This window comes from Panthera onca, chromosome F2 (assembly GCF_046562875.1).
Source record: "Panthera onca isolate mPanOnc1 chromosome F2, mPanOnc1 haplotype 2, whole genome shotgun sequence".
NCBI classification, from domain to species: Eukaryota; Metazoa; Chordata; class Mammalia; order Carnivora; family Felidae; genus Panthera; species Panthera onca.
The window spans coordinates 54,913,826-54,933,513 of record NC_138356.1 but is presented as its reverse complement, the minus strand read 5'-3'; the positions used below and the strand labels follow the sequence as shown (position 1 = coordinate 54,933,513).

General features: G+C 39.6%; 2 protein-coding genes across 3 annotated transcripts in view; one reads left to right on the top strand and one right to left on the bottom strand.

Annotated features, from left to right (window-relative positions):
* Positions 1–18,455, bottom strand: part of LOC144615068 (uncharacterized) — a 50,903-nt gene extending 32,448 nt beyond the window's left edge. Inside the window, exons 1-2 of the mRNA XM_078441551.2 lie at positions 17,357–18,455; positions 9,898–9,967 (exon numbers count right to left, since the gene is read on the bottom strand). Coding sequence (XP_078297677.1) covers positions 17,505–18,455 — 951 coding nt within the window. The 3' untranslated portion in view covers positions 9,898–9,967; positions 17,357–17,504. The remainder of the gene's footprint in view (positions 1–9,897; positions 9,968–17,356) is intronic.
* Positions 16,981–19,688, top strand: part of SYBU (syntabulin) — a 112,314-nt gene continuing 109,606 nt past the window's right edge. The window contains exon 1 of one of the 2 annotated variants that reach the window (XM_060611172.3): positions 16,981–17,094. The gene's annotated coding sequence lies outside the window, so the exon portion shown is untranslated. Of the gene's footprint in view, positions 17,095–18,057; positions 18,199–19,688 lie in introns of those variants that run through there. The other variant, XM_060611171.3, reaches the window with a different exon arrangement.

Genomic DNA, 19,688 nt, shown 5'->3' with positions numbered 1-19,688 from the left:
CCAATAAAAAAAAGATCTTTGTTTTCATTAGTATCACAGGAATACAAATTAAACACATTGGAATACCACCAGACACCCACCAGAATGGCTAACATGAACAAGCCAGACAAGTATCAAGTCTTGTCTAGGATGAAGAGCAACTGGAACTCTCCTACGTTGCTAATAGCAGTGTAAATAGGTATAAATTCTTTGGCAAATGGTTTGACAGCATCAGCTAAAGCTGAATATGTCTATACCCAGAGGCAATTCCTCTTCTAGGTATACTATAGTCAAAAGAAATAGGTACTTATCTTTACCATAAGACATTTAGAAGAACATTATTGCACTATTCAGACGAATCAAAAACTGGAAACAACCAAGTCCCTCTGCAGTAAAAAGGATAAACAAATTAAAATACATTCACACCAAAGGATACTATATGGCAATGAGAATGAATAAACTACATCTTAAGATATGAATGAATCTCACAATATTGAGCAGAAGTAAGCAAAAAGAATATAATCTGTATGATTCAATTTTATGATATTCAAAAACAGGCAGAATGATCAATCATGTTAGAAGTCGGGATAGTAGTTACGTCTGGGAGGAGATAGTGACTGGAAGGGACCATAAAGAGGCTTCTGGGATGTTGGTTTGTTTCTATTTGGGGGCTGGTTACTTGGGTTTGTTCACTTTTTGGAAATTCACACTTATGATCTGACACCTTTCTGAATGTCATCATATTTCAAAAACTTTTAAAAATTACTCAACATAACAAATAATAGTAATCTCCTACTAGAACAGCATTTTCTAATTTGCAAGCCGTTTTCACACATGTTGCCCCATTCAATTCTCTCTTTAATCAACTGATGGACTCATTTGTTCACCAAAATTTATTGTATCTCAATGTGCAAGGGGCCGTGGAGGTGATGCAAACAATACAAAGGCTAATAAGACAGGGTCACTGCCCCTAGGAGGTTGTGGAACTAAACACTGGAAGAGAAATATGCTGTGAAGCAGGACTAGCAACAATAATTTATCGTCATCCACATACTAGGCACTGTGCATTACCTACATTCTCTCACATTTAACAAATTCAAGAAAATATTCTCATATTAGGTTTATTTTCTTCAGTAAAGGGTTAGCATGGTATGAAGGAAAATACAATGAAATTTTCTGGGAAAAGAAAAGAAATTTGCTTCCAGCTTCCAGAGTCTGTGTCTAGAGGGGCAAATATAAAGTATAAGCATGCTGACCTACTATCTTCAGTGATTTCATCAACTAGTTCCAAGGATCAGGGGATAAATTAAATTGATTCACAGGCCCAGAAACATAATTACAAATTCCATGCCAATATTTGTTTAATTTTATTATTTCACATGACAACACCTAATAGGAACTTTTATTTAAATTTATTTCCTAAAACCTAAGAAATTGGATCATGACCTGAGCCGAAGTCAAATGCTTAACCAACTGAACTACCCAGGCACCCCAGAACTTTTCAAATAAAGTACCAGTCTGAAAGAACATGAGCAAAGCTGTAATGCTGGACTGTGAAAATAATAAGATGACATAAGTAATTCCAAAAAAAGTTTAATGCTTCCATTTAATAGAATGTGGGCTTTACAAATGAGTAAATCTCCCATGAGTTCGTGTCTAGTATATATGTGACCATTCACATCATTTATATAGCATGATAAATAGCACTTTTGAAAGCATGTGACTATATTTTACAAGACTAATCCTGTACAGCCCATGGAATTTTACAGATTCCCAATTCAGTAGCTTTTCATTAATATTTAAGTGGGGTTTTTTTATTTGTTCCAAGGTAACATTTGATTGATTTTTTTTTAAATTTTTTTTTCAATGTTTTTTATTTATTTTTGGGACAGAGAGAGACAGAGCATGAACAGGGGAGGGGCAGAGAGAGAGGGAGACACAGAATCGGAAACAGGCTCCAGGCTCCGAGCCATCAGCCCAGAGCCTGACGCGGGGCTCGAACTCACGGACCGCGAGATCGTGACCTGGCTGAAGTCGGACGCTTAACCGACTGTGCCACCCAGGCGCCCCATCATTTGATTGATTTTATCCATATTTGGTCCATTCTCAAAATATACATCTTTTACTATTAAAAGTCCAACACTCTTGGCACAAAAACAGACATATAGATCAATGCAACAAAATAGAAAACCCTAAAATGGACTCATCATTATATGGTCAATTAATCTTTGATGAAACAAGAAAGCATATCCAATGGCAGAAAGACTGTCTCTTCAATAAATGGTATTGGGAAAACTGGACCACAACAAGCAAAAGAATGAAAATGGACCACTTTCTTACACCATACACAAAAATAAATTCAAAATGGATGAAAGACCTCAATGTGAGAACTAAAACCATAACACTCCTACAAGAGAACATTGGCAGTAACTTCTTTCACGTTGACCATAGCAGCTTCTTGCTAGATATGTCTGAGACAAGGGAAACAAAAGCAAAACAAACTATTGTAACTATATCAAAATAAAAAGCTTCTGCACAAATGATCTATCCAATAAAGGGTTAGTATATCCAAAATACAGAAAGAACTTCTAAAACTCAACATCCAAAAAGCAAATAATCCAGTTAATAAATGAGCAGAAGACATGAACAGACATTTCCCCAAAGAAGACATCCAGATGGCCAATAGACACATGAAAAAATGTTCATCATTACTCATCATCAGAGAAATGTAAATCAAAACTACCATGAGATATTACCCAACACCTGTCAGAATGGCTAAAATCACACAAGAAACAACAAAATGTGGAGAGAAGGGAACCGTCTTTCATTGTTGGTGGGAATGCAAACTGGTGCAGTCACTCTGGAGAAAAGTATGGAGGTTCCTTAAATAAGTTAAAAATAGAACTACCCTATGTCCAGCAATTGCACTACTAGGTACTTGACCCAAAGAATGCAAAAACACTAATTCAAAGGGCATATGAACCCCTATGTGAATAGAAGCAGTATCTATAATAGCCAAATTATGAAAGAAGCCCAAGTGTCCATCAATTGATGAATGCATAAAGATGTTATGTACACACACACACATACACACACACACAGTATATTATTCAGCCATAAAATGAATGAAAACCTGCCATTTTCAATGACGTGGATGGAGCTAGATTATGATGCTAAGCAAAATAAGTCAGTCAGAGAAAGATAAATTTCATATGATTTCACTCATATGTGGAATTTAAGAAACAAGAGAAATAAGCAAAGGGCGGGAGGGGGGGTGAGGGGAAGAGAGGCAAATCAAGGAACAGACTCTTAACTATAGAGAATTCATGATCACCAAAAGAGAGGTGAGGTGGAAGGAGGATTGGTTTAAACAGGTGATAGGGTTCAAGGAGGGCACTTGTCATGATGAGCACCGGGTGACGTATGGAAGTACTGAATCACTATATTGGATACCTGAAACTAATACTACATTGAATTTAAATAAAAGCTTAAAAAAAATGTCCCCCCAAAAAAGTCCAACACCTCGAAACAAAATGGCAGCCAATAAATTTCACCGTATGAAATGATCTGCTGTAACTAAATCATTCACTCAACCTTTATGGTGTGATGTCCCAAGTGCTGTGTTCCAGGCACTCTACTAGGCACAGATAAAGAAGCTAAATAACTGTAGGCCACCTCTAGAGAGCAGGGCAACTTGGAGTGGCCATACCTTGGAATACTCTTAATATCTGTGAAGAACGAACACAATGTTCCAGGCACTGTGCTTAGCACTGGGGGTTATAAGAATGAATGCGACAAGGGTCCTGCCTCAGAAAAGCTCACAGTCCTTGGAATGGACAAGCATATAAGTGCATATGCTATGGGATAATTGTATCATAAAAGAGGTATGAACTGAATGCTATGGCTAGAGAGGGAGTCACATGTTATACATTATAAAAATAAGAAAGTTTCAAAGAAGCAATACATGAGCTGGTGGTGAAGGCAGAGGAGGCCACTCAAAGCAAGGGAAACTACACATGAAAAGTATAGGGGGAATCTTCCACTCTCTCTTTCCAAGTTCTTGTTTCAAGTCATAAACAGGACTTCAATCTTCTTAGAGATCTTGGAAAGATTCCTTTGACTTCTCACTCATTCCACCCTAGATGAAATTATGGCTGATGGGACTGTGGGACTGATGACACTGGGAAGCCTCAGTTCATGTGCTCACTTCCAACAGGAAGCAGGGGTGTGGTCTGCCAGCTCCTGGATTCCCCATCTCTGTGGGACGCCAGCACTTACCCAGCTGCTTCATCCATGACCAGCCGGGTAGGCTCAATTCAAGACACTGGATCCAGGTTGCCTCGTCCTAGTCTGCTTTACTCATAATAAAGCTGATCTATCCATCCTTGACTCCTATGACCCTTTAGTAGTTTCAGAATTTGGAAAGAACTGATTTCCTCTTCAAAGGAGTCTCAAATCCCAATTACAAAGGTATTTCATTGTTTCAGAGTTTGATGTGTTACAAAAATGGTGGGAAATATAGCATGACCAATGTATAGAGGAAATGACAGAGAAGATAGAATTGGAGAGGGAGTTGGAAAATGGATTGATATTTTATATCATGGCAAAGAAAATTTACTTTATCTTGTCAGCAATGAGGAGACTATAGGAATCCTCAAGCAAGGTAATAAAATGATCAGATTTGTTTCGAACATATTAACTCTAGTAGTAAACTGATGGATTAATAACAGTTACAATATATTGTTTACGATGACACACAATCAATGCGCCATTGGTATCCCATATAGCACAATGTCTAAGTGTAAGAATCTCTAACTCTGCAATTAGCTATGTAACCTTCGTCTACTAAGTTAACATCTCTCAAATTTAAGTTTAATAACCCTCTATGTAGATAGTACCTAGTGCATAGTGTTGATTGGAAGATTAATTACATGGGAAATTAGATGCATACAGTGAGCAATGGATAACGTTGACTTTTATTAGTCCTCTAACATCTGAGATCCTCATTGTCATAGCTAATGTACAACATCTAGAGTAATCATTAGTGTAGCAGTGCTGCTCAATTTCAATCCATGGTGTCCATTAAAATAAATCAAGAAACTTTCAAAAATATATATGCTGAGGTTCCACCTCAAGATACTGATTCAATGCCTCTGTGGGAGGGCCCAAGCACCTGAACATACTGTAAGTTCTACAAGTAATTCTGATGCACGGCCACAATTAAGGCAACTTAGTATGTCACAGATTAAACACCACTTTCAGATTCATTAGATTATATGTTTTGTTTACAGACCATAAATAGCACAGTAGTTGACTTGGAGTTTATAAACCCCTGTGCCTCAATTTCCAAAGTCAACATGAAGAAATAGGAACAGCATTCTTGTACAGAGCCAGGCTGTTAGCTCAAGATAATAATGCATGCATCTAAGACCAGGAAAGTCTAGGTATATTCAAAGTAAAGGATCTAAGTGAGGTGATAAAATAGCAACCATACTGCTTAGTCCATAATTCAAACACACAAATAAGTCAGAGGTCAGATGTTACAGTAAAATCAGAAACCAAGAAGAAAAGGAAAAATCAATGCCTGCAATGGAAGGTCAGAGCAAACAGCTGGTGAGTAAAGAGACAAGAAAGCATAGAAGAACTGAAGATTCTCAAAGCTAGAAGGCAAGGCAGATGGTCAAAAGCCAAGGCAGGTTAGCAACAAGATAATCTACAAGCAGGATGAGCAGAAGAAAAGATACCAGGTACCAGCAAAAAGGAGAGTTTGATCTTAAGGCAACCTTCAGTCCCTGGCAGGAAGCCTTCTATACTTCCTGCTGCAGTACAAGTCAGTCTAGGCCTGCAGGCAGAAGCAAGTAAATGCATGATAATAGAGGAGGTAAAGCCTAGGAGAGCAGGAATAGAACAAGATCGCTGGTGAATAATACTAAACAACTACAAAGACACAAAAACACTCAGAAACAATATTTATATTAAATATTACTAAAACATAATTTTATATTCAAGAAGCTGTGACTAATGATTGAAAATGTCACAGTAATGTGATTTAAAAAGAAAAATGGAACACAAAGAGTAACTTCATTCATTCATTCATTCATTCATTCATTCAGCCAAATATCAATTATTGAATGCCTTCAATTGTCAAGTCCCTGTGCTAGGTACTGGATGTTGGGACAAAAACAGATCTCCAAGGATTTCATTGTCTAGTAAGAGTAACAAAAATGGAATTATTACAATGTGATTCATGAAGTCCTATGATGCAATTAACATTAGGGTGTCAGGAAAGATGTCCCAATATGAAGCTTTGCGAAGTTCACAGAAATAAGTCAGAGGGAACATAATCTACTGTGAATGGGTAGCATGCACAAGGATGAGATGGTAAGAGAGGGCAAGGCATGTTTGAAGATTCAGAAGTAATTCAATATGGCTAGAGCATATGTTGTGAGGTTAGAAAAGCTGCAGGTGGAAAGACAGACTGGGACCTCTAATGAAAAGCCATGTTAAAATGTTTGGATTTTGTCCAAAATATAATTCCCTCTGACTTCTAACAATTTTAAGTAGTATATTCAAAGATCTGCAACAGAAAATGCAACATGAAATAGAAAACCAAATAACACATACGAATTCAGACTTGCAAATATCCATGCATTGTCAAGTAAGGATTCTGGTTAAGAATGAACTGGTTTAGACCAGTCCTAAAAATACAGGGGAGACCCTTTTCAGGGGGATAGCTCCAAATGTTTACATCAAAATGTATTCTGCCTGTTCCAGGATTCAATATTAAAAAAAAATAATCTTAAAGTCTACAAAGATTACATCAAGGGCTATAGACAGATCTAACTTTATTCCATATTATTTAAAAAAAATAAGTATAAACGTTACATCTCTGAAAATGAAGAAAGGGTAGAATAAAGAGTTATCATGTCAAATAAGAAGGATGTGTTGATTTAACTACAAAATAGTTAGAGATTACTATTTTTTGATAGCCCTACACTCTCAGTTGTTTGAGGATATGATGTCAGTTTAGGGAACAGTCCCAGTGAAGATCATAAGGAAATTTATTTAGGGACTTTATCTCTTTTTCTAGACGAATATCCATCAAATCAATTTTTTTCCTATTCTTAGCATGGTGGAAATAACATACCACTGAGTGGTTTCAAGACATTACAAATTTAAGATCTGCAACTTCCACTGGGCTCCCTGCCCTGGCCAGCACATCTTAGCCAACTCCTTTTCTCATTTCCCTCAGCAGCTATGCCAAACACATCGGTGCCCAGGTTTTCTCACTCCCTTGCAGCCAACTGCCTTGCTCCTACTCACTGGATGTAGGAACCAAGTAGGAGAGGTTACACACAGTTGGCTAATGATTTTGAAATCAGTGGACAGCCAAGGAAATGCCCAAATGTAAGGGGTAACTAGATGATGGTGGCCCTTAGAGAAAACTGAAAAGAAAAGGATAAAAAAATCAGGAGGCAACTAAACATTTTAGCATTACAAAAGTCAAACAGAATCAAATGCCACGGAGAGGTCAACTAAGTTAAGGGCCAAAGAGTCCACTGAGAATGGCAATACGATGATCATGGCAAGTAGTGACTTTATTTCAAATAATTTCAATGGGGTGATGAGAAATGAAACCAGGTTGTGGTTGGCTGAATAGTAAATGAGAATGTCAAAGAGAAAAAAAAGCAAGTGTATAGTACTCTTTCAAGAAGGTTGTCTGTGAAATAGGGAGATGTCATGACTGACTTAGAGGGACGGAAGACTGAAGGAAAGTTTCATTGTGGATATGGCGATGGCGGTGATGGTGGCGGAGGTGGTGAAGGAGGTGGCAGAAGTGATGGTGCAGATGACAGATATGAAGGTGCTCGTAGCAGTGGTGGTCTTGGAGGTGATGAAGATGCTAGAGGTGGCAGAGATAGTGGTGGTGAAGATGCTGGTGGCAGTGGGGGCGGTGGTTTAAGTGATGATGCAGGCAGTGATGGTGGTGGTAGTGGCAACAGTAGAGATGGAAATAGTAGTTTTAGATAAAGAAAATAGTTGGGCATGTTTATCTGCCAAGGTGAAAGAACCAGTAAGAGAAAGAGAACAAAGAAACAAAGGATGGAATGGGTCCCAAAGGGAAATAGACAAGGAGGTTAGCACACAGGTGGAGGAAACAAACTGCAACACCATCTTCCATAGTCAAGATTCCCAGAATGAACCACCTGCAGCTCTCCAAATGTGTCATGGACTTCTGTGCTGCTCTGCATTAGTACTGGTGCTCTTCTCTTAGCTTAGAACAGCCTTTCTACCTTTTGTCTTCTCTATCTTCTATGTTTTCTTCAAAATAGAATTCTGGATCTATCTCTTCCAGAAAGCCTTTTCTAATCTACTCCCCTAGTTTCACAGGATGCCTGTTCTCTGGGCTTCCATAAGACACCACCCACGGTCCATGGACTCTTCATACTCTGTTGCAATTGTTTAGTCTTCAGGAGAATGTAAGATCCATGAAAGCGAACATTGTATTTCATTAGAATTTTATTATGAATTCAACAAAATTAACATAGCACTACTACTACTACTACCACTAAAAATCCATTGAGCTCTGACCACATGCCAAGCAACAGAGAACAAATTTTAACCCACCTACTTTTGTGAATAAAGTTTTATTGCAACAGAGTCACATCCATTCAATTTTATATTGTCTATGTCTGCTTTCTCACTACATTGACAAATTGAGTCATTGAGACAGACGAGAACATACGGTCTGAAAATCCTAAAATGTTCATTAGATGACTCTATACAGAGAAAGGTTGCCAGCCCCTGGTTTACCAATAGAAATACAATAGTGAATCAGTCCTTTCTTATGGGAGTCTATACTTCAGTGGGAGATACAGGTAATTATCCCACAATGTGATAGGTTTTTTGAGAGCAGAAATTAAAAGTGCTATTGGAGCACATAGAATGATTTAATCTAAACTTTGGGGGATCAGGGTTTTTGATCTAGCATCTAGCACTGGCTGGCATACTAGTAGGTGCTTATAAGTGAACTGATTTTTGTTGAAGGAAAGAATTCATTTAGGACATGAAATACTTGAGCAAGCAGCTAAGAGATATAGCTGGGACATTATTCCAAAGGACTACTGGTATTTCCACTATAGGACGCTAAACTCCAGTTATCCCATTGTAAAATTAAATTATCCAAATGTTTCATGCTCATATTCTGACTCCAGCTGGGATCTCCCCAATAAGACTCCAGCTGGGATCTCCCCAGCAATAAAAAAGAAAATCTGGTTCTGGGGCCTGAGAGGCTGACTATAACACTTGCTGACAGCAGGGAGACCTATGTAATCTTTATATTGTTCTTACTTCTTTCAGAAGACTTTATTGTGAATTTTTAATGCTAAAGCCTAGCTAAAAAGATGACCTTAATATCTTCTTGGTTTCTCTTTATTTTACACATACACATACATTCATATCAGACTCAATATTATGTCACAAATAATATGTACATCTCTATCTACACATATATACACACAATATGTATATACAACCCCCACGTCCTTCATACATACAATGTAATCTCATATCTTTAAGAAATATATGCAAAACTCAAATCTAATACATGCATACTTGTATATAAATTTATCCTACATTAGAGATGGCAAATAGGTTCTACTGAAGGGTCAATGACAATTAATCACAGGGGTTGCCTGTGACACTGGGTTGAGAAAGTCTGGGAGGGAACTTCTGAGCACATAAGAACAAGAGGTCTATAATTCTTCTTTTTTTTTTAGAGGACTATAATTCTTTAGTGACATTGGCTGTAGATACCAGAGGTGAAATGGTGGACATGGGTCAACTTATTTGCCACTCCTGACACTCAAGGATCTCACATTCACAAATTTCTTAAATATACTCTTGTCCCAAGCTTACCACATATAAATGGGCAGTGATTGGCTCTCCCAAGACCTGAGGCAGGTGGAAAGTTCTTGATGAAGATGACCTTGATGGAGAAAATAAGAATAATAACTTATATTTGCAAAGCACTTTACTTATTTCAAAGTATCCCCATGAGTATTATCTCATTGAATCTCTGCAATTTTCTTTATTTATAGATTACAAGGCCCAAGTCAGTAGGGATTAGCAGTTGCTCATCCATGGTCATGTGGAAATTGTGGCAGATACTGAACACAGAGGGTTTGACTCTCAGCTGTGATAACCTTCAGGGACAAAAGTCAGTATCCCAAGTAATTAGGGGTGGCACACTGCTCTGAGGTAAGAGTGATAAAGTGTTACCACGCATTATTTTACTCATTCATGTAATCAACAATCATTAAGTTCCTATTGTATATAAGGTGCAATCACTGAGATTATGAAAGTGGTTTGAAAAGTTATTACAAGATGTTCTGAAGAGGGGCACCTGGGTGGCTCAGTCAGTTGAGCATCTGACTCTTCTTAATTTTGGCTCAGGTCATGATTGCACCTTTGGTGAGATGGAGTCTGTGTTGGGCTCTGTGCTGACAGCATGGAGCCTGCTTGGGATTCTCTCTCTCCCTCGTTCCCTGCCCCTCCCCTGCTCATGCAGGCACATACACTGTCTCAAAATAATTAAACAAACTAAAAAAAAAAGACATTTTGAAGAAAAATGTTATAGTACAATACAAGAACTTATTACAGCATTACAAGTATTAAGCCAAATAATCAATGTAATAAATATATAACTATCAGGGCACCTTGGTAGCTCAGATGGTTGAGCATCCAACTCTTGATTTCGGCTCAGGTCACAATCTCACAGTTCTTGAGATCGAGCTCCACTGCTGGCTCTGAGCTGACAGTGTGGAGTCTGCTTGGGAATCTCTCTCTTTCTCTCTCTGCCCCTTCTCCTGCTTCCACACACACATTCTCTCTCTAAAAGCAAAAATGTGTGTGTGTGTGTGTGTGTGTGTGTGTGTGTGTGTGTGTGTGTATAACTATCACTTCCCATGGGCCAGGCACTGTGCTAGGTGCCAGAAATACAAATAAGAAAAAAACAATCCCTAATGCTAAGGAACTCACAGGCATTTTATCTTAGTTCCCTAAATTAATGCCCAATCATTCTAATAATCTGAATTCCATACAAATCACCTGGGAAGTGTGTTAAATGTGAGAATTTCATTTATTTGGTTTAGAGTGAGCTCCAGAAATCTGAATTTTTAATAAGCTCCAAAATATCCCTGATGCAAGTACTGGTCCATGCACTTCACTATGAAATGCATTATTAACTCTTTCAAAGAGCCACATAGGCTGCATAAAATGTAGGAACCTGGTTCCTGGTCTGCTGGTCCCCAAAAGAATGAATACTTATAGGGTATTCTTCCATCCAGTCCTCTATGTTCAGTGCCAGTTTAAAGCATTCTGTAAACTGAAAACATTAATTTCCATAAACCTCATCAAGTTGGTGATTATATTCTATACCTATATCTGCTCCTGTATCTGTACCAATGCTGGTGTATATAATCATAATGTGCAAATACACTAGTGCTTTAACATTGTTCAATACCTTTAGAACAACCTTTATAACTATAGCTGAATGGCAAAAAAATGCCTTTATCACACCCCTATGCCCATATATGCATCATCAGCAAGCTGGGGGGAAGCGCTACCCTAATCCTTTCATACCCATATCTTACAAACTTGCTCATTTGCTAGTTATTTTTCCTTTACCAACTACCTTAATAACCTTACCATCCGGATTTACCTTGCATAAAATTGTTAAAGACATTCATTTTAATTTGATATGAACCTACTCCCTTGCATGAAATTATGGCAATATGCATGAGTATCTATATTTAAAATTTGTTTAGTGTTTATTTATTTATTTATTTATTTACTTATTTACTTATTTATGTTAACGTTTATTTACTTTTGAGACAGAGAGAGACAGAGCATGAACGGGGGAGGGTCAGAGAGAGAGAGGAGACACAGAATCTAAAACAGGCTCCAGGCTCTGAGCTGTCAGCACAGAGCCCGATGCGGGGCTCGAACTCATGAGCCGTGAGATCATGACCTGAGCCGAAGTCGGACGCTTAACCGACTGAGCCACCCAGGCGCCCCATTGTGTTTATTTATTTTTGAGAGAGAGAGAGAGAGAGACAGAGTGTGAGTGGGGGGAAAGGCAGAGAGAGAGGGAGACACAGAATCTGAAGCAGGCTCCAGGCTCTGAGCTGTCAGCACAGATCCCAATGCAGGGCTCAGACTCACAAACTGTGAGATCATGACCTGAGCCTAAGTCAGACATTTAACTAACTGAGCCACCCAGGCACCTCATGAGTATCTATATTTTAGCAGACAACTACATTATGTGGCCGTATAATACTATAAAGTTGTTAAAATAACTGTGTAGCAGAATAATTATAGACAAAATCATGTGTGACATTCTGAGGAAAAATTAAATTGCAAAATAGGAAATCCCACTTTAATAGAATATATATACATATATCATACATATGTGTGCATATAAAATACATATATTCATTTCAAATGCAGGAATATTTGTACTAATGTTTCCCTCAGATAATAGGATAATAAGTAATTATCATTTTCTGGGATTTTGCACTTAGATATTTTCTAAATTTTCTACATTGTGCCCAGAGTAAGCTATTATTCAACAAGACAGTACCTTCAGTATGCTTCTATTTTATTTGAAAAGTTATATGGGAATAACATGCACACAAATATGATTAGTATTTATCTTTGAGTGGGAAATTACAAATGATGTTTTTCTTCTTGGTGTTTTTTTCATTTTTTAAATTTTCTATAATATGTATGTATAATTTTACTTTAAAAAATTAAACAGAACTACAAAGAAAATCCAGAGCTGTAAACAGAAATTATTCTCTAAAGGTAGAACATTAAGTCAGTGTGAAACCTGGATATTTGGGGGTTTAAGGTCCTTTTTTTAATCACAGACTTCACCTTGAGAAACACTATACTTGAAATCAATCATCTCTAGCCTCATTATTTCTTCCTCTAAAGGACTATTTACCCAAGAACAACTTCCTTTGGCACATTACAGCAACTGTTACCAGAGTAATAAATAACAATTATTGTGAAAGCATTGAAAGAAAAATTTTCTAACACCCCATAAAAATTAAAAAATAAGCAAAATAGGCTGCTAAGATAATTTTGATAAGAAAATCTAAATGGAGTGAAGGTTTTGTATATATGTCTTAACATAGAAATAGGAAGCCATTATCATGTAAGTTCAGCTCAGAAGTTGGGGTTATTTGGACACATAATGTACTAATGAAAATCCATTTCTGCAGAGGAGCTTCTAGTCTCTTCTCATCACAACAGTTACTGAAATGGAATTGAGGCATACATTTGGGCCTTAATAAAAGGAATAACTGTGTGGTCATGAACACTTTCATTTTAAAATGGTAGACATGACTCTAGTCTCAAAATGAGAAAAGATTCCCTACCCCCTTTGACAGGACACTGTTGCTATGGTGACGGTCTGCTACTCTATGGCTGAGCAGCTTTGGGTGGCTTTACTTTGAGTGGACAAGCTAAGATGTGTTTGAATCACCTTGCTCACACCACAACCTGACCAAGAAAACGCTTTACATAAAAACAAATTAGTCACTTTTTTTTTGAAATCCATGGCTTGGAGGTAAACTACGAGATAAAGACTCTGAAATGTTTATCTCCAGCCTGGACCTCTCCTTTGAGCTTGGACTTCCATTCCATAGCTCCATGCGGATGCCTCATCATTATCTGACATTTAATATGACCAAAACAGAACTAATTATGTCTCCCATCTCCATCATGACCACATCCTGCCCCTTCCACCCCCGTCCACTCAGTTATTCAGACCAAAAGCCTTGGCATTATTACCTTTAACTTCTTTTAAACATTTATCAGTGCCTGCCTGCAATAATCTTGTTTGTTCACACATCTTTTATCTGACTCTCTCCTTTAGAAAGACTATCAATTATTTCAGGGAAGGAATGCAATCTGTTTTGTTCACCACTGCATTCCCAGCACCTAAAAAAGTGTCAGATTTACAGTGGGTACTCAATAAATTTACTGCCTGACTATGCCTATTCCTATGATACCACTTTCTTATTTTAGAATTTTCAACAGTATTTTTAAGGATGTGCTGTGACTGTGGACAATTTATTGGGAGAGGGGGGATTTGTTTCTTCATTTATAAATGGGGAAAATTAATCTATGATTTTCCGATTTATGCTGAAACTTCATGACTCTGTGATCAAAGCTTATTTGACATAAAATATTTCTTGTCCACTCAATTCACTATGTGATTTCCATTAGCTTTTTTCTTACTGACATATACAATAATGTATATGTAATTACAGTTCTCAAAGCACTTTCGTTTCCATTATTTCCTTTGACACCTCAAACTCTTGGAAACTTACATTTATTATTTCTGTTTTATAGATGAATAACTACAAGTTCAGAGGGGGTATATGAGTTGCTCAAATTCACCATGCATCTTATTTCACTAAATCAATTTGTTGATAAATAAAAGTTGTTATCTTGGCTAATACTTTAAATATTTTTATAGTTATGCTATAGACCTAGGAATTATAAAAAATAATCTTTCTGTGAAATATTTTTTAAGAAATATTAATCATCATAATTGTGGTTTATGAGAGTGGAACATAGTTTTCAAGTCTTCCAAGGCCTTTGATTAGACTCCAGCCAGCCCTTTCTATAGGAAAAAAGAACATTACTAGCATGATTTAGTTGAGTGGACAGAAGATGACCAAATCTACTCCCTGTCCATCCTGCATCTACTATTTTTCCCATTTGACTTATTCCTTTGAGTAAAGGCTTTGCCTCCAGAAAGCCCCTGCAGTAAATAGGAATACAGAATAATAAAAAATACTTGGGTTCAAATCCCCACTCCACCATTTACCACCTTTGTGACTGTAAACAAGTCATGGGCCTCTGTTCCTCCATCAGTAAAGTGTACTAAGATTAACTTAAGAAAAGTGTAAAATTAAATTAAATGATGTAAATTGGTGCCAGATATACAGTACAAAGTCAGAGAATGAGAACTCCTTCTCATCCTGGTAACTGGGAGGAGTAACATGTGAATCTAATCACACTTTAACAAACAAGCCTTAACGAAATGGAAAGAGGAAAAAGAAAACCAAGATAGGTTTAGAATTTGGTATTGGGTAAATGTTGCAGAATGACTAAATTAATTATAGACAGGTACTACTAGCTCAACATATTTTGATAAAAGCAGTGAAAAACTTCAAATATTCTCAGCACAAGAAAATTACACTTTAGTCCCAGAAAAGAAAAGCTGGCATTTCTTTGTAAATATTTTAACTGAATTTATTTTCCTGTAAATAAATGGATTGGAGTTTGTTATAGGACCATGTGGTTTCTGGACACCAGTTGAATCCTCCCACCTGTAAGCTGGTTATTTAATATACTCAGGTCTGAAGAAATAAAAAGACAATTTTCTCTAGTCTAATTCAAATCCAGACTCTCAGAAGAAACAACTAGATAAGGGAGAGGATTTTTTTCATTTTAGTAGTCATGAGGAATGTCCTGGCTTGCAAACATATGGGTTTTAAGAAGGACTTGGGTGCCAGACAGAAGAAACAGAGAACTCAGGAACCAAGAAGCATGATTGATGCAACATCTCAAAGGCATGATTAGATAATCTTTTAAAGTCCTGTTTAAGCTCCAAGATTCTATAAACCTCCCTGTTTAAACCTTCCTTCTAAAATGAATTCTACATAGTTTCTATAATTACACTGGATTCTTGCAAAATGTCTGGGAAAGATTGAGTTCAGTAGTTTGTGCTTTGATAACCGTCTACATATTTCTTGTGTTCTTAATTTCAGAAGGTCATCTTATAGAAGATGCATTATGGAAGATGTATATTGACAATGAGTAAGAAACTAAGCTCCTATGGACAAGCATCACATTTTGTTCCACTGGAGGCAGTACTGGGGGACCCATTCTGATGAAAACCATTCCCAATAGGATTTTCCTCTCTTCTCTTGCCACCTTCTAGCCCATGACACTTCCCGCTCAGAAACTTCACATCGGTACCATATCCACCCTTCTCTCATCCCTACTTTACCACTCTTTGTCTCTACCTTCCAATCATCCCATTTTTCCCTCACATCCATGTGCGCGCACGCACATTCCCTGTGCTCAGAAGGCTTCAGAATAAAAATGTAGTAATATTTCCTTCCAAATGGGTGGGAATCCCTGTTCTAAAGGAAGCTGTAAACCTGCAAGGGCATGAGACTGGTTATCTTTGACCCAATAGTCCTACATTTCCAGGCACTTTCCAGGTACTTTCCTTTTTATCTTTACAACAATCTTATAAAGAACTAAAAGGGATTCAATGGAAATTATACAGGAATGTCTGATGCAGAGGGCCTGGAAGCCTGGATTATGAGAAGGAAGAGAAAAAAACAAATTCCTGGGACGCTGTCCCAAAAGACCATATGCCAAGCAGGTGAAGGAGATGCTGGTGCAGACAGCAGTTTTGACAAGTAGCCACAGGGCCAGATTTATCTCTGTTGAAGGTCAAAGGAGGCATAAACCACTAGGACCTTGAATGGAGGTGAAAAGGGTGCATACTATGATCTAGTAAAGTCAAGATTTGGCAAAAGAAGATTTCTTTTGTGATGGGGTTCCATTGTGTCATGAACCTTCTTTTTTCATGAAGGAGGGGCTTTCCAAGACTTAGGAAATATAGGAGAGAAGAAATCTTATGAGCCTTATGATCAGACAGAAGTAGAAGCGATACCGAAGGAAAATAAGCTGGGACAACAGAATAAGATGTTTCATGCATTTAACATTTGCCAAGTAATGTGAGACTGATGGTTTCAACTGTATTGAGTTCTCTCACACATAAATAGAAGTCTGTTACACTTCAAGCTGACTATGTGTGCTAAACTCTAGTGAATATGGTTGAGAAGGGGAGCCAGGGTAAGGAGAAAACAGTCAGGGTAAGGATTCTTCTGTACAGAAAGCTCTGTTTAGGGGTAAAAATGAAGACTGATCTAAGAGTGAACAAATAACACAACAAGAAATTCACCAGGAAGAGCCCTTAGCCAGACTGTGGTGGCTGCCCTTTGACCCTCAACTAAGGTAAGACAAAATGATGCAATCAGTCTCATCATGAGGCTCTTTAGTAAAGCTGAAAGTCCTAGATGGGGCTACCTGGGGCTCTGGCAATTCTGAGCAAAGAATCTTAACCTAAAGTCAGTACAAATTACAGCTATATTGCACTTGCTATAAAGAAGTCTGCAGTGCTTTATTATTATTTTAACCCAATCGCTATTACCTCCGTAGAGTTAGAAAGTGAATAGCCACGTTTATCCCCAGAATCAGGAAATTCAACCAGAGACACCTTGTTTAGCAGAGGCGTCCAAGGTCACTGGTGAAGTTGGAAAGAGCTTGTGGCTTCAGGTCCAGTTTTGGGCAGTGTTCTCCTTAGCTGTCCCCAGACAACAGGCTGTGGTCGCGAGAGGAATCTTCCCAGGGAGCGACAGTCTGTCCTAAAGGGCAACTCGGGTCCCCGCTGCGGTTTTCAGTGCTGTGCATCTCCACGCGCGGACAGGGTATTCGTTTTCAGCGGTGAGTGAAGACCGCGAGGCGGACGCCGGCCCCAGACCCGCAGCCGCTCCGGGATCCCCGGCGGGACCGAGAAGGGGGTTGTGCAAGCAGACGCTCCGGCCCCCCACCGTTTCCCTCAACGGGCGGCGACCCGGAGCCTCTGCAGTGCGCTGCTCCCGCCCCGAGCGGCCCCGGGAAAGAGCCTGCGGCGCAACCCGCTGCTCTCCAGAGACCCGGACGGAGCCCGCGGGTCGCGAGCCCCGGAAGCAGGCCCCCGGTGCCCCCCGCGTGCGGCCCTCACGGCGCCCACGTCGCGGCGCCCCACCTCCTGGAGCCCGCCCTTTCGGTCCCCGCCTTTCTCCCCGCAGCGTCCGCGGCCCCTGCTGCGGCCAAGCAGGCTGCCGAGGCCCAGAGGCCGCGGGCGCCCAGAGCGCGGGCGGCCGAGGCACCACGTGTCCCGCCCGGGCTGGCGCGGGCGGAGCGGGCCGGGCCGGGCTCCCGGAGCCTGAGCGCGCACCGGCGGCGCCGCCGGGTCCTGTGCGCGCCCGACCCCGGCCCAGCCGGGCCCCGGCCTCCCGGGCGCGCGTGGATGCCTCCTCCTGGACGGCGCGATGGGGCCCTTCTGGGAGAGAAAGGGTAAGATTGGGCGTCTGTGCGGGCTCCGTTGCCAGTGCCCGCGGGCACGAGAGGGGCTCTTGGGTCAAATGAGAGCGGAGGACACCCCGGATCCGCATGGGATGAGGTGGGGCGTCAGGGTGCTCGGGAGAGGTCGTGGAAAAGGGGGACTCGCAGCACGCGGATAGAGACCACAGTGGCCCAGTTTGATCATTGAGGTGGTTGGGACAACAGGCAAGGTTGGCCAGGCCATAGGTTTTGGATGCCCCTTTACTCATTGTCCTCGAGAGTGGAGCTTGGAAATGGTGCCTTTTGATAAGGAAGGTTCCTTCAGTAAGGAATTGGTGCTATCCCAAAAGAAAGCCTTGGTAGATCTCTCCAAAGACATGGATGGCCCGTAGTCCCCAGACGACACTTTCAAGTTTCTGCTTCCTTGGGGATTTTTCATACAGACTATTTGAGGTGAAGAGTGAGGACCGAATATTCATCAATATGTTGTTGAAGGGCACAGCTGATGAGCTCAAATCAGCAGGCTTGAATTTAAGATGAGTAAATTGTAGAGAGGAAGACATCAGTAAGCTTAAAATGGTGCATGAGAAGAGATTCTTAAAGCTTTATATGGAATGAGTCAGTTGGGAAAAACTGCTCTTCTGTTGTTTTTATGTTCTCTAGTGTGGAGCAAGGAGTGACCTCAAGGAAAGCAGAAAATTCCACTGCTAGGTTCCTTACAGGTCCTTGAACCCCTGGCCCCAGACCCTGGTTGCAGAAGCAAAGAGCAGCTCTGTCTGAATCTCCCATCTCAGAAAAGGGCCGAATTTGAACCCCAAAGTCCAGAATCTTCTACTTAAGTTTTCTGCTGCAGCATTGCCAGCTCAGATACTTGGCCAGGCACATTTTAGGCATCTTTGCTGCTTCTTCCCCAAAGGGTGACCTTGGGAGCAAAGGGAGTCTGGTAATCCCAGTGGCAAGTTTTCTCCACCTGTACATTTGGAGGAACAGTGGCCCCTTGTCCCTTGAGAGATGAGTACAAGTCACATCATGTTTTTATTTGCTTCAGATTTTAGAGTAGCAATATATTATCATAATGCAACTTTTGGTTACTGAAGTTGTTTGACAACGACACTATTTTAATGCAGAATACATTGAAATACATTTAATTCTTTTTGAGCTTTACATCTTTAAATCACATTTTCTTAACTTGGTTTGCATTGAATAATCTTTAAAGTGATATCATAATTAAGAGCAATAATCACGAGTTCTTAAATGCTGATGCCCTCCTCCACCCCAAAGTAAAAAGAGTCCGAACCTTCATTTTTATAAATGAGCTATTGAGGCTATAGAGAGTAAGTGAATTGTCCAAGGGCATGACTTACCTAGTGGCAAACTTAGAACTAGCTACTTCCCAATACCCAGTCCTGTGGTTTTCTCATATTTTAGTAAAAATATGTAAGAGATAAGCATAAATGAGTAATTTTATAGATGAGTGCCTGGCAGGTCTTAGAGATGCGGTA